The sequence below is a fragment of the Zonotrichia leucophrys genome, chromosome 6 (genome assembly GCF_028769735.1).
Source record: "Zonotrichia leucophrys gambelii isolate GWCS_2022_RI chromosome 6, RI_Zleu_2.0, whole genome shotgun sequence".
In the NCBI taxonomy this organism is placed as follows: Eukaryota; Metazoa; Chordata; class Aves; order Passeriformes; family Passerellidae; genus Zonotrichia; species Zonotrichia leucophrys.
The window spans coordinates 12,287,870-12,299,587 of NC_088176.1; the positions used below are offsets into that span (position 1 = coordinate 12,287,870).

At 46.1% G+C, this 11,718-nt stretch overlaps 1 protein-coding gene across 1 annotated transcript in view; it reads right to left on the bottom strand.

The window, feature by feature from the left end:
• The window catches only part of NEURL1 (neuralized E3 ubiquitin protein ligase 1), a 141,448-nt gene extending 131,640 nt beyond the window's left edge, over window positions 1–9,808 (bottom strand). Inside the window, exon 1 of the mRNA XM_064716854.1 lies at window positions 9,553–9,808. Coding sequence (XP_064572924.1) covers window positions 9,553–9,637 — 85 coding nt within the window. The 5' untranslated portion in view covers window positions 9,638–9,808. The remainder of the gene's footprint in view (window positions 1–9,552) is intronic.
• Between the last annotated feature and the right edge of the window lie 1,910 nt (window positions 9,809–11,718).

Genomic DNA, 11,718 nt, shown 5'->3' on the forward strand with positions numbered 1-11,718 from the left:
GGCCAGGGGAATCTCCAAGGAAGGGTCAGAAATGAGGATTTGCATTACCAGCAAGGCACAGAGAGGGGAAGAAAGGAACCTCCCTGTCTACCAGCTCCTCCTTCTCCCATGAGAAATAAGATCAAAAGGAAAAAAAGCTTTTCTCTGTGCTAGCTGTGCCTCTGTGAAATTTTCTAAGGACTTTCTGTTGGTTTTGGATCAGGTCCTAGACCCATGTGGACAGAACTTGGTGTGTCTGGATTATTTATTAGCAAAAGGGTTCCCTCTGCAATCAAGCGTGTAGAACACCTTATTAAAGCATGCTCTGCTCTGAATCTGACCTGATGGAGCTGGCATGAAGAAGTTCTCAGCACGCCCTGAGAAACGCTGCTGGGCTGCGAATTGTCATTACTTCCCTCGTGTCAGTTCCTCCATGGCCTTATCTAAACTATGTCATAAATCTTCTGGGTTTTCTCTGAACTCTCCTCCTCCTAGTGACATTCTGTACTTCTGAATAATGTTGTCTCCATATGAATTACAAGGGACACAGTAATAATGCTCCAGCAGGAGCAAGGGAAGCAGTGGGAAAACAGCTAAAAGCTACACTGAACTGTTTTCTTACTTGCAATCTTCTGTCATACACCAAGCTGGAAGATTAGATAACAAGACTATTTATAGCAGCATTGCTGGATGTGTATCACAAAACCTTTATTGTAACACCACGACAAGTATAAAATTTTCATTTTGCCTGCTACTTCCCTGGGTCCCAGCTTCGTTTGCAGCAAAGCATTTTTGCTTTTGCAGTGGGGTTATTAACAATGGATGCAGCGTTAACATTTCCAAACTGGGAGCTCACCCTCAGTCAGTGCTCCCACCCATCAGTCTGTAATTTCTCCTCCTGGGCTTAAGTTGGACTGACAACAGGAGGCTGACAGTGTCTGCTCAGCCACCAAACACACTCTGTGTGGGCAAGAGCAGCCAGAGCTCGCTGCATTCACTGCTGCAGGTCCCACCTGCACAGCTTCTCTACTTGAAACCTGCAGCCACTTTTTGACCTCTCTGCTGAGCCCTCCAGTGCACAACCCGTAAGGCCTGAGAGCAACCATCCTGAGGAGATGCACAGAACAGCAGATGATCTCCACCCAGCAGATGGTAAGAGCTTTCTTCCTCAACTAATGTAAGGCAGATTTCAAGCAGAGGAGCAAAGCTCTCAGCTGTCAGTACTTATCTCTTAGCATCTCAACTCTAAACCTTGTAAAAAAAATATTCATGCTTTTTATTAGGGAGAACTTCTTGCACCTTTATTTTATCTCATGCTTGTTAAGGATGGGATTGTTGAGGAGTTATACCATTAAAACAAGAACACTAAATGATGTACAGAAATAGGATTAGGAATGTAGAAATCCAGTACTAAACATCAGAGGTAACCTAGGTCCTTCATTATGTTTTTACTGCATTTTTAATAAAGAAAGTAAATTTCAACTACTTGTCCACTTTCCATATTTGATGAACATAATCAATTAGTGAGGAACATTTTGTCTTTTCCATTTTCTATCACATCTATTGAACTGACTCACTCACATAAGAAACAGATTCTGTTTGCACCATTTACAGTTATTTGTGCCCTGTCTTCTACAGTGACTCAGTATTTCTATGGGAAGCCATCTCTTCTATTCCTGCCTAGTAAATACTTGTTAAGTATAAAAAATAGGCATTCATCACAGACAAAAATTATCTTGCAAGATAGATATTTAGAAACACAATGGCACCATTTACCCAAATCAAAGAAATCATGATTAATACCAATACAATTAATGCTACATTAAAAGATACCACCTAAGGAGAGATTTGAACTAAGCTTTTGATGAAAACATGGAACCTGGATGGTAAATTAGCTGTTTCTAGATCTGTTTGCCTTATCTGACCTTTGTCTCTTCAGAAAGCAGGCTCCCTCTTTGCTAACCCACTGCTAGCTGCTGACAGTGGCACCAGTTAGTTACACAGCACCCCAGCCACTGCTTTGATGAACAGATCTTCCCAAGCACTGGTGCTAGATATAGGACGTGTGGTGGTCATATCATAAAAATTGTGAGATTATGTCAATAGTGAATCCATGCCTACACCCATGCAGGAACATCTGGAAAGTGTCAGTGTTACCAGTGTGAAACTCAAATACTAAATACAGAGGAACAATAGAGGAGGGAGACTCCCCAGGTAATGTCTGTACTTTAGAATAAATTTTTACTAAAATGTTGTTATTGGTTTTTTAACAAAAAGTTTACATCAAGTGAGTTTTTTGAAACTAAAAAACCTGCCATGGAATTTTATCTCTGAGGCTGGCAAAGAACTATTAATATTTACTTTTCAAAATTTTGCATAAAGCAGCCCTACGGTTTAACCTGACAGTTTTCTGAGAGCTGAGATTCCTTCCCTATGCTTCAGCAAAAAGTTGAAATGAGGTGGACTAATGGAGGATTGTATAAACATAATGCCACCATGGCACCCTCTGCCCTATAATTTTACAACAAAATCCTATTTTAATCCTGTATTTGAAAGGCCAAATAACCAATAGTGTAAACATGAACTAGCATCTTCTAAAAACACACTTTCACCATCTCGAGCTCCCCATGAACAAATGGAGATGAAAACCTATCCTCACCTCAATTTTAACCACAGTTTTGCAGCAACCCAGACCTTAGTATGGGTAAGTATCCAAGTATCTGCCCTCCTCTCCTCGCTCAGCTTAGCAATGCCCTGGTTAGCCAGGCCAAAAGGCAGCCTAAGCTCATGGGTATGTCACACTCACAACAAAAGTTTTAACCACAGTTAGACCCTAACTTTCAGTGAAAATTCAGTTCTCATCCCCAAAACCACTTTGGTATTTGTGGCACAAAAGTGAGCACCTGCATGGTGCTGTGATTAAAGTGAGAAACTACTTTGGGATTTGGCAGTTTTCAGCACAGCACTGAGCACCTGCACACTGCTGTGATTAAGGTTAATCTTAGATCAACCACTTCTAGATGAAGACAATCCTGAAACACAAGTATTATGGAGCCCACTCCTTGACACAGCTCAGAACTGGATTACTCAGATGTCCTAAACTTTCAAGGCAGACCAAGTCAGAGCACGTGCATATCCCCAGCTTGAAATAAGTAGCCCCTGTGAAGGTACACACTGTAAGTAAAACAACATGTACTTATGTACTTGCCACAGGCAACAATTTCAGCACTGCAGAAGTGCTGGTTCCTGCAATTATCCTAGCAGCAGTGGGTAAGAACAGCTGCCAAACCGGAAATCTTCCACGCTGCTGTATGAGATATCTTCCCAGATATGGGAATATCCACAAAACCTGCCATTTCAACAGTCTAGGAAGCAAAATGAAGCGGGGGCTACTTAGGCTTCTGCCATTAGGAGGTCACTGTAAGCAGAGAGAACCTGCTTTCTCTTAGTCAAAATGAGCCCACAAATGGAAAAGCAACTGCATCGGTCAAAAGTCACAGTGTGCAGGAGACACAGTCACATCCAAGAAGGCTTGTACAGGGACCTGGTTACAATCTCTTCTGCCTCCCAAATAAAGCCTGGATGTTCTGTGTATGGCTTTGACACTGACACGGCAATGAACCACCCTGTAAACAACCAGGCAGGGATACTCCAGAGCCAGCTCTATGCCTCCATCTACCACTGCAAGGTCTGAACAACCCAGCTGCACCTTTCACTGAGGTTTTAAGTTCTCATTTTAGCACTACCCTTATCAGCTAAACACAGGTAGCTTTAGGAAGACGCCCTTGGGAAGTCAAAATAAGAAGGCCAAATGGTCTTTGTCGCAAATGTCAATAGATTCCTCTTTCATGATTTCTTCCAGTCTCCCTTAGAAGTGGACCCATTTTAGCATCCATAGCATCCATCAATAATGAACTATACCGAGCAACTACCTACTGCAGGTGGCTACAGTCACTTTTTGTTCATTTTATGTCCTCCAAATTCTTGTACTGGAAGGGACAGTGAACAGTGGAGCTCTGCCCCTTCTTTACTTGCAAGTTGTTTCCATTCCAGTTGTTCCTTTTTCCAGAGACAACAGTCCTAGTTGATTCAATCATTATATGAAATTAACCCAGACTTATGACCATCCTTGTTGCCCACCTCTGAATCTTTTCCAGTTCTTCTGAATCTTTCCTGAGATTTTGGAAGGAGAAGAACCAGAACTATACATAATATACACATTTACACAACAATCTATTAATGGCCTCTATTTTCCTCTGTTTGGCTTCCCTTATAATTTCTAGTATTTAATTTGCTTTATTTAATACTGAGCCTGGCACTAATATTTTTAGCTCAATCATCCAACTGATGTTTTGGTTCCTACTGGTTTTCAAAAGCAGACTTTCCTGCACTTGAGAAATATAGAAGCAAGAAACCAACTACATTATTTCGTGGGAAATTTGTGAAAAGCTGCAGGAGTACCTACTTCACCAACAGGCTTCATCACCTTATGAAACAGACAATAGGAAAGGAAAAGTAAGATCAATAAATTGCTGTGTTTGGAACACTGAGCAATTTTAGGCAGTTTAAATGCAATAAATCAAAGTTCAGTAGCTTGGGGAAAAATCTAGTGCTTGGGAGAAGGTCATACAAACCTGACAACCTCAGGCAGGAAAAACCTTATACCCACAACCCAGACAGGTCAGAGGGAGACAAGCAAACCCTGGACAGAGTAAAAGCAGAAGGGCAGGAAGCAGGAGGCATCCTTCAAAGCCTTGAATGATGAAACTTCTGACCCTGTAAGGCTGGAAGAAAATAATATAATACTTCAAAGAAGAACCAATTATGACAGCAATGGGAGCTGAGGTTATCTCACAGCATCACTATTGGTATCCCCACAATGCACTGCCTGTGATGTCTAAAAATGCTTGTGATGCACCCCAACTTCTAAGCCCTATAACCATCAGTTGCTGATAACCTTTTACTCCCCCTTAGTTCTATCTTGTGAGTGCACAAAATGGAGCTGGCAGCAGGACAGTCTTTCAACAATATACAATTATTGAAATGCCTTCACCAGCCAGATTACTATCTTCTATGTGTGTTTCAGAAGCTCATAAAGCACCAGGGAAATGGAGAAAAAGGCTGACATGTCTATGTGTCAGTGGAATATAATGTTTGGAACAGCAGCTGCAGAAATGCAGGACTGTGTAATCCTGACTGGTGCTCTCCATGGGTGAGGGAAAGCAGGAAAGCCTCTGCCAGTCTGGGGGCTGCAGCCAGAGAGGTGGTAACACCCCTCAGCAAACCACTGCTGATCCTCACTGACTGCAGGTGTCCCAGCAAAAGGACTAAAAACTGCTCTGTTGAGGTGCCAGGCTGCTTCATGTGATACTCTGAAGGTATAAACCCCAGCTCATCCTACAGACATCCCCCAGAGCCATGAGTAAAAGCTGTCTGGATGAATGAGCAGTAAGTACAGGCAGCCATCGGAGCACCCAGCACAATGTGACTAAGATCTTGTTGGAGCCTCCGGATGCCACTGGAATACAAATAAAAAATAGGAGCCCATGAGTAATCAGCACTGCTGAAAAGAGGATCCCTGGCAGATGGGGCTGTTTAGCACTGTGCATGCATTCTTTTGCAAAAATATCATAGGTGCATTCACCTATGAGAAAATCAACAGGAAGAAATCCTGCTTGCTGCCACTAACTCTTCAAGGCAAGAGGGGCTCAGGAAAGAATACCAAACCTGAGTAGGAGGCTGGAGGAGAGGATTTAAGAGAGAAGACAGTAATAGTTTTTAGCTTTTACAATGTAATATTGATCTCCTGTCTACAGCAATGGCAAAGCCTTCTTGAAGCTGAGGACACAAAGGAGGATAAAGAGCTACATGTCCATGGAGCACAGGAGATGGCATTCAAGCCCTGTGTCTCACTTCTGACCTAAGGACTAGAAAAACTTCATTTCTTTATCCTGGCCCAGCACATCTGGGAGCTACACCCCAGCCCAAACAGGGCACACAGCCCACATCTCACAGGAGGAAGAGTTAAACACTTCCAGCAAGGTTGAGCAGTACCTAAGGAAAGAAAGCAAAAGCCAGAGACTGGGAATATGTAACACTAGGCAAGGAGGGGAACTTAATGATACACCAGGATTAGAAAAAAATGGTTAATAGAGGAGATAGAATAGACTATCTTGGAAGAACCTTGAGGGCAGGAAAGGAGTTGAACTGAGGATCCATCTCTTGAGAAATAATAAAACTCTCCTTGGCTGGAACAGTTCAATGCAGACTGCCCTGACACAACTAAATAAACAGTACACAGAGCCACTGATGAGAAGGCTGATCTTTTTCATCTCAAAATTTAGCAGATTAGATACAGCTGGAGTTTTCCCACTTGGCTTCCCTCCAAACAGCCATACACACCTTGTTTGATAGTTATCACAAACCATATTTCAGAGAGGGTGGACAGCAAAAATTTCCTGGAGTTTTTCTGGCTGCATCCTTAAGGAGATTGTTACCAGATAATCATAATCTTTTGCACAGCATTAGGAAAGTACACAAAGGATCACCTTCTGTCACCCCTGACAAACTACATCTGGGTTATGGGAAGGGAAATACTAACAGGAATTCTGAAAATAATCTCACCTCAACCTCCCCATCATGATATCACCAAGTGAAAACCTCCTTCCAATCACTGGCCAGGACTTCAAGGTTAACAGCCATATCAGGACCATGGCATCACCTGCAGTCCTGGAGGAGTTCAGCTTTCACTGTCTCCAAAAGAGCAAAGCCAGTAGGCACAACTATGGCCCCAAAGTCTGGATTCATAATGCAGATATGACATACTGCTCTGGAACAGATAGATAATTCCAAAGTGCTCAAGTCTAGTGGCTCCTAGTGAACAGTTATGTGAAGCGCTTTTATAAACAGCTGGACATAATAGATTTTAAAGTATTACCTTACTCAAAGGCAACTTGAAAATCATCAGCCTGGGGTTCCAGCTTTGTTCTTGCAGGTACCTTCATAAAGACCTGCCTATTTCAGTTACCTGGTTTTAAAACTGCAGCTGAAGCCTGAGAGTCAAGTTGTGTGCTTTCCTCCTTTTGCAGGACCATCCACAGCAAAGCAAATATTCTGCCAGCCGTGTCAGCCTTCGTGAGATTTCTGTCTCATGCCTTCAACACCAGAAGTATCACATGGTCTTCAGAAGATTTATGTAACTAAAGGTGACCATTTTTAGCAGGACTAAGAGAAAGACATAAAAATTTCCAGCACAAGTGGGCGACAGCTCTACCATGTGCAGAGATGTTACTTCTTACTTGGGTGAGATGAACTTGTAAGGCACAGGGACTGAATTCAAAGTGTGCAGACCACCTGGGGAAACAATGCAATCACAGCTGCTTCTCAAGCAAAAATGAGCTCTAATCACCACAACACCAGGTCAGGAAAAGGTTGTCCCAGAGTAAGAAAGTATTACATGGTGGCCAACTTATAAAGTTCTGTATCCCTAACACTAAGCCAGACACTGAAGGAAGAACAACTGGGGACCTTCAACTAAAATATACTTTACAAAATGTTAAATGGCAGATATGTAACAAAACTGTGTGACATTCATACTTTCACTGCTATGCCTTGAGTCCATTTTACAGAAACCTGTCAAATGCAATCAGACTTGTTTATTCTGCATTTAAATAGGACCTGAGGCAGTCTGGTTTCAAAAAAGACAGAAAAGGCACATATTGTCCCTGGCAGTTGCTTAGTTTTTACAACAAAGGCAATGCCTTGTTCATTCTTTATTCCAAACAAAAATTATTTCAATGCTCTGTTGCATTAGAATCTAGAGAATATTTATGCTTACTGCCTCAGCACAGGTAGAAAAAGAATTAAAATGTAAATTAAAGGAAGAAATATAGAAACAAAGTGCCATTAACACACAACTCACTGCTCCCACCCCCCACAATCAGGTGATTCATACAGAGCATCCTCCAAATCTCACGTAAGCCACTGTTAATGGATTAAGTGGCAGTGTCCCTTCTGGCTTCAGTTTATAAATTCTTATCTGCTTAAGATTGCTTCAGAAAGACTTCCAGCTGACAGCATGATTCTTAAAGAGACAAATCCTCCCTGGCAGTTTACAATTGCATACCAACAACGACAGCATTGCGTGTGCCTTCATGTTTGCACTGATAGAGGATGATGGTTCACTGCTTAGGATTCAGCATCCCCCTCCTTTCCAGTCTGATTTGAAGCACCACCATTGCTTGGGCTGAGTTTCTCACTGACTTTGTCTGTGACATAGCAATGAGCATTCCTAACATCTCCTTGCACGGCCATGATAAAACCACCCTCAGTTCACACAACTGCTCCAAATCACCCAAGTACAGACAAAGGGGGCAGAGAGATTCAGCAGAAGAATAATGCAAGTATCAGAAAATCCTTCCCTATAACAACCAGTTACCCAGCTCATCATTAACCATTTCCATTCCTCTAGACCATGCCAAAGAAGTATCCAAAAGCCCAGCAAAAAATGAGGGTGAATAGCAGCATTTCTAATTTCCAAATTGGTGGCTGCAAATTCTGGAACACATAGAGGAAGCTGCAACAAGTTATAATCTGAAATGGCTGTTAGAGCAGCACCTTCCCGCATTCCCTGCTCACAGAGAGATGTGTGACATCCTCTACCCCCACTGGCAAGGGTCTTTGGCTGTGAAAATGACCTTAGAGAACAGGTACCCAGGTAGTGCTGAACACACACAGCGTGTGTGTACTGCTGCCCGAGCAGATTGCATTCATGAACGATGGGCTATTTTCTGCTACCACCCTCCCAACTTCCAGCAAAAGGGGTAAAAAAGAGCAGAGACAGAGGAGACCTTTGGCAGGCTCTCCTGTCCACATTACCCAAGTGACCCCCATCCCATTTGATGCCAACAGGTCCCCAGGAGTTCAGAAAAGGGATGGCATCCTTGTGAGGAACAGAATAGCCACATCAGCAAGACAAGGAACCCCAAATACTCCCTGCCCTCCTCCAAACAGGACTGACAGTCCCATGCACACACACATTCATGGAGCCCTCAGAAGAGACACCAAGGCAAAGCCTTCATTCACCAATAAGCACTCGGCGATTCAGTGTTCTTACTCCCCCAAATTTTTGTTCTTTGCTTTCCTAGGGTACCTTTGCCTGGAAAAAGCCGTGCGCCCATCAGCTGCCCATGGGGCAGTGCTGGGGAAGAAGTGACAGCGCTGCGAGCAGGGCAGGGGGCTCACACCGCGAGAGGCTCGGGGCGCCGGGCACGGAGTATCCTACCCCGGATAGCACAGCCTGTCCCCGGGTGTCCGGGGTGTCTGTCCCCGGGTGTCCGGGGTGCCCGCCCGGCGTGGGTGCTCAGGGTGCTCTGTGTCCCAGGGGTCTAACCCCACTCTGGGCTCCCTGCGGTACCCGGGATTTGTGTCCTGCCGGGTGCCCATCCGATCCCGGGGTGTCCAGAGCATCCATCCCGCTCCGGGCTGCTTCAGGTGCCCGCCTGGAGGGGGATGCTCGGGGTGCCGGGGATGCCGGGGGCGCTCGGGGTGCCGGGGGTGCCGAGCGAGCCGTACCTTTGAGGCGGTGGTGGCGGGCGCGGTGCAGGCGGCCCTGGCCGCCGCGGGGCAGCGCGGGGATGCTGGAGAAGCGGCTCCCCATGGCGGCATCCGAGCCGGGCCGGGCCGGGCGGCACCGCGCGAGGTCTCTGTCCCCGGGGCTGTGGCGGCTCGGAGGGCGCCGAGAGCTGCGGTGCCGCCCGCCGGGCCGCCGCCCCGCTCGGCTCCGCTCGGCTCCGCTCGGCTCGGTTCAGCTCGGCTCGGCTCGGCTCAGCTCGGCGGGGCGGGGCGGCGGCACCGCGGCCCCCCCGCCGCGCCCGTCGCCATGGAGACACAGCTGTTCCGCCGGGGGCCGCCCCGCCCCGCCCCGCCCCGCCCCGCCCAGATGTGCCACCGCTGGCGCGACAGGTGGAGGGGACACGCGGAGCCCCCGCCGACCCCCGCCCCCAGCACAAGGGCGCCCAGGACCACCAACCCCGAGGGGCAGACGCGGGGTCAGGGACATTGTTCTCTTCCCTTGCCAACCCGGGACTTCCCTCGCACCTGCTGGCCCTCAACCCGCTTCCCCAGCCGCCTTCTTCCAGACGGGAAATTTGGGCCAAGCCCGGAGTCCAGGCGCTCCAAAGAAGCTGCATGGACGCTCACCCAGGCAGACCGGCTGTGGTGGGGTGCAGCTGTCCTGAAGCAATTAGGATTCTCATGGATACAAACATGTCAGAGCCACACTCTGGCAAAGAAGGGCAAGCAGCTCCTTGCACAGTCGTAGGGCAAGTGGACAAGTAGGCAGCTGGGCAGAGGGGCAAGTAGGTCTCATTTGTGAACATGAACCTGTATTTCCAGCCAGCTCATTACAGTGAGCCCAAAAAGAAACAAATGGCCCTGAGATCAGTTGATTAGGGTGCTAACACGAAGGTTGTGGCTTCAATCCCTGCATGGGCCATTCACTTAAGAATTGGACTTGGTGACCTTTGTGGGTCCCTTTCAACTCAGAATATTCTGTGATTTGTGGCACAAGACTGGAATAGCCCTTAGAGGGGCAATTCCACCTCCTCATCATACAATACCTTCCATCCTGTTGAACCTAATTGTCTCCAACCAACAAAAGAAAAAAAAAAAACAACAAACCTGTTCTTTCTCCATTTCTTTTCTCTAATCTCTCTCTCTGCCTGTCCTTGAATTGCAAGAGATCTTGAGCAAGGACTGTCACTTTTCTGGGAAGTTTCATGTTTAATGTGGCAGAAAGAGGTGTCAATGTAAGGCAAATTATAATGGAAAGAGGCATCTTTCTATTGTATAAAAGAGATCTCAAAAAAGGCACCAGTTTTGGACTGGAGGCATAGGGAACATCCATGTAAAAGCACAGGAAAGATTTCTGTGCAGTCATCCATTAAATGACAGGCACTCACACATGTGAGAGCAGGCTGCTAACTGTGCCTTGTGTGATAGCGCACACGAGGGGAACCTGTTCCCAGAAGGACCACGTGCTTTCTGGGAAATTCTACCAGGATTCTGCCAAATCCACCCTGAGCTTTAGACACCAGGCACCACTTTAACCTTGGTGCCATAGTGTGAGTATTAAACTGTGGCCCGCATGGCTGGTGGGGTTTGTGCTCAACCACCTCCCCTTTCAACCTGGATAACCAAGGTGGAGCCCAGTTCCATCGGTGAAAGGAGGAAGACTTACAGACCTGCTTTAGCAACATGTTCAGCTACCATGAGGGATGGGCTTTGCTTTGCCTGGCACAGCAGCCTGCAGCTGACACCTGGGGACAAATGCAAAACAGCACCAGGGATTGTTGTGATTGTACCTTGGTTCACTTTGTCAAAGAGCCTTTGAATTTGTTCCTTTTATTGGTTGGAGAAGGAGTGAGAAGGAGGGGCTGCTTGCTGTCCTTGCCAACTTATGTCAGCTCTTCCTGCAAAAAATGTTGAGCAGGGTGAGAAATATGCTCTGTGATCACAGGGGCCCTTGATAGACAAAACAGGATCACACTGATTCTGGGTTTTTGCCTTTTTCCTGTGCTTTAGCAACAGGGAGCATTGAAACAGCTTGCTAAAACTGCAGGGCTTTCACACCAGCAAGTCAGGACTTTCCTTGTGTGTTAGTGTTATCAATTGAATTGGCTAATTAGAGACATGCAATTCCTTGGTACCAGCCCTGCCAGGTAGTGGGGACCTGGTGCA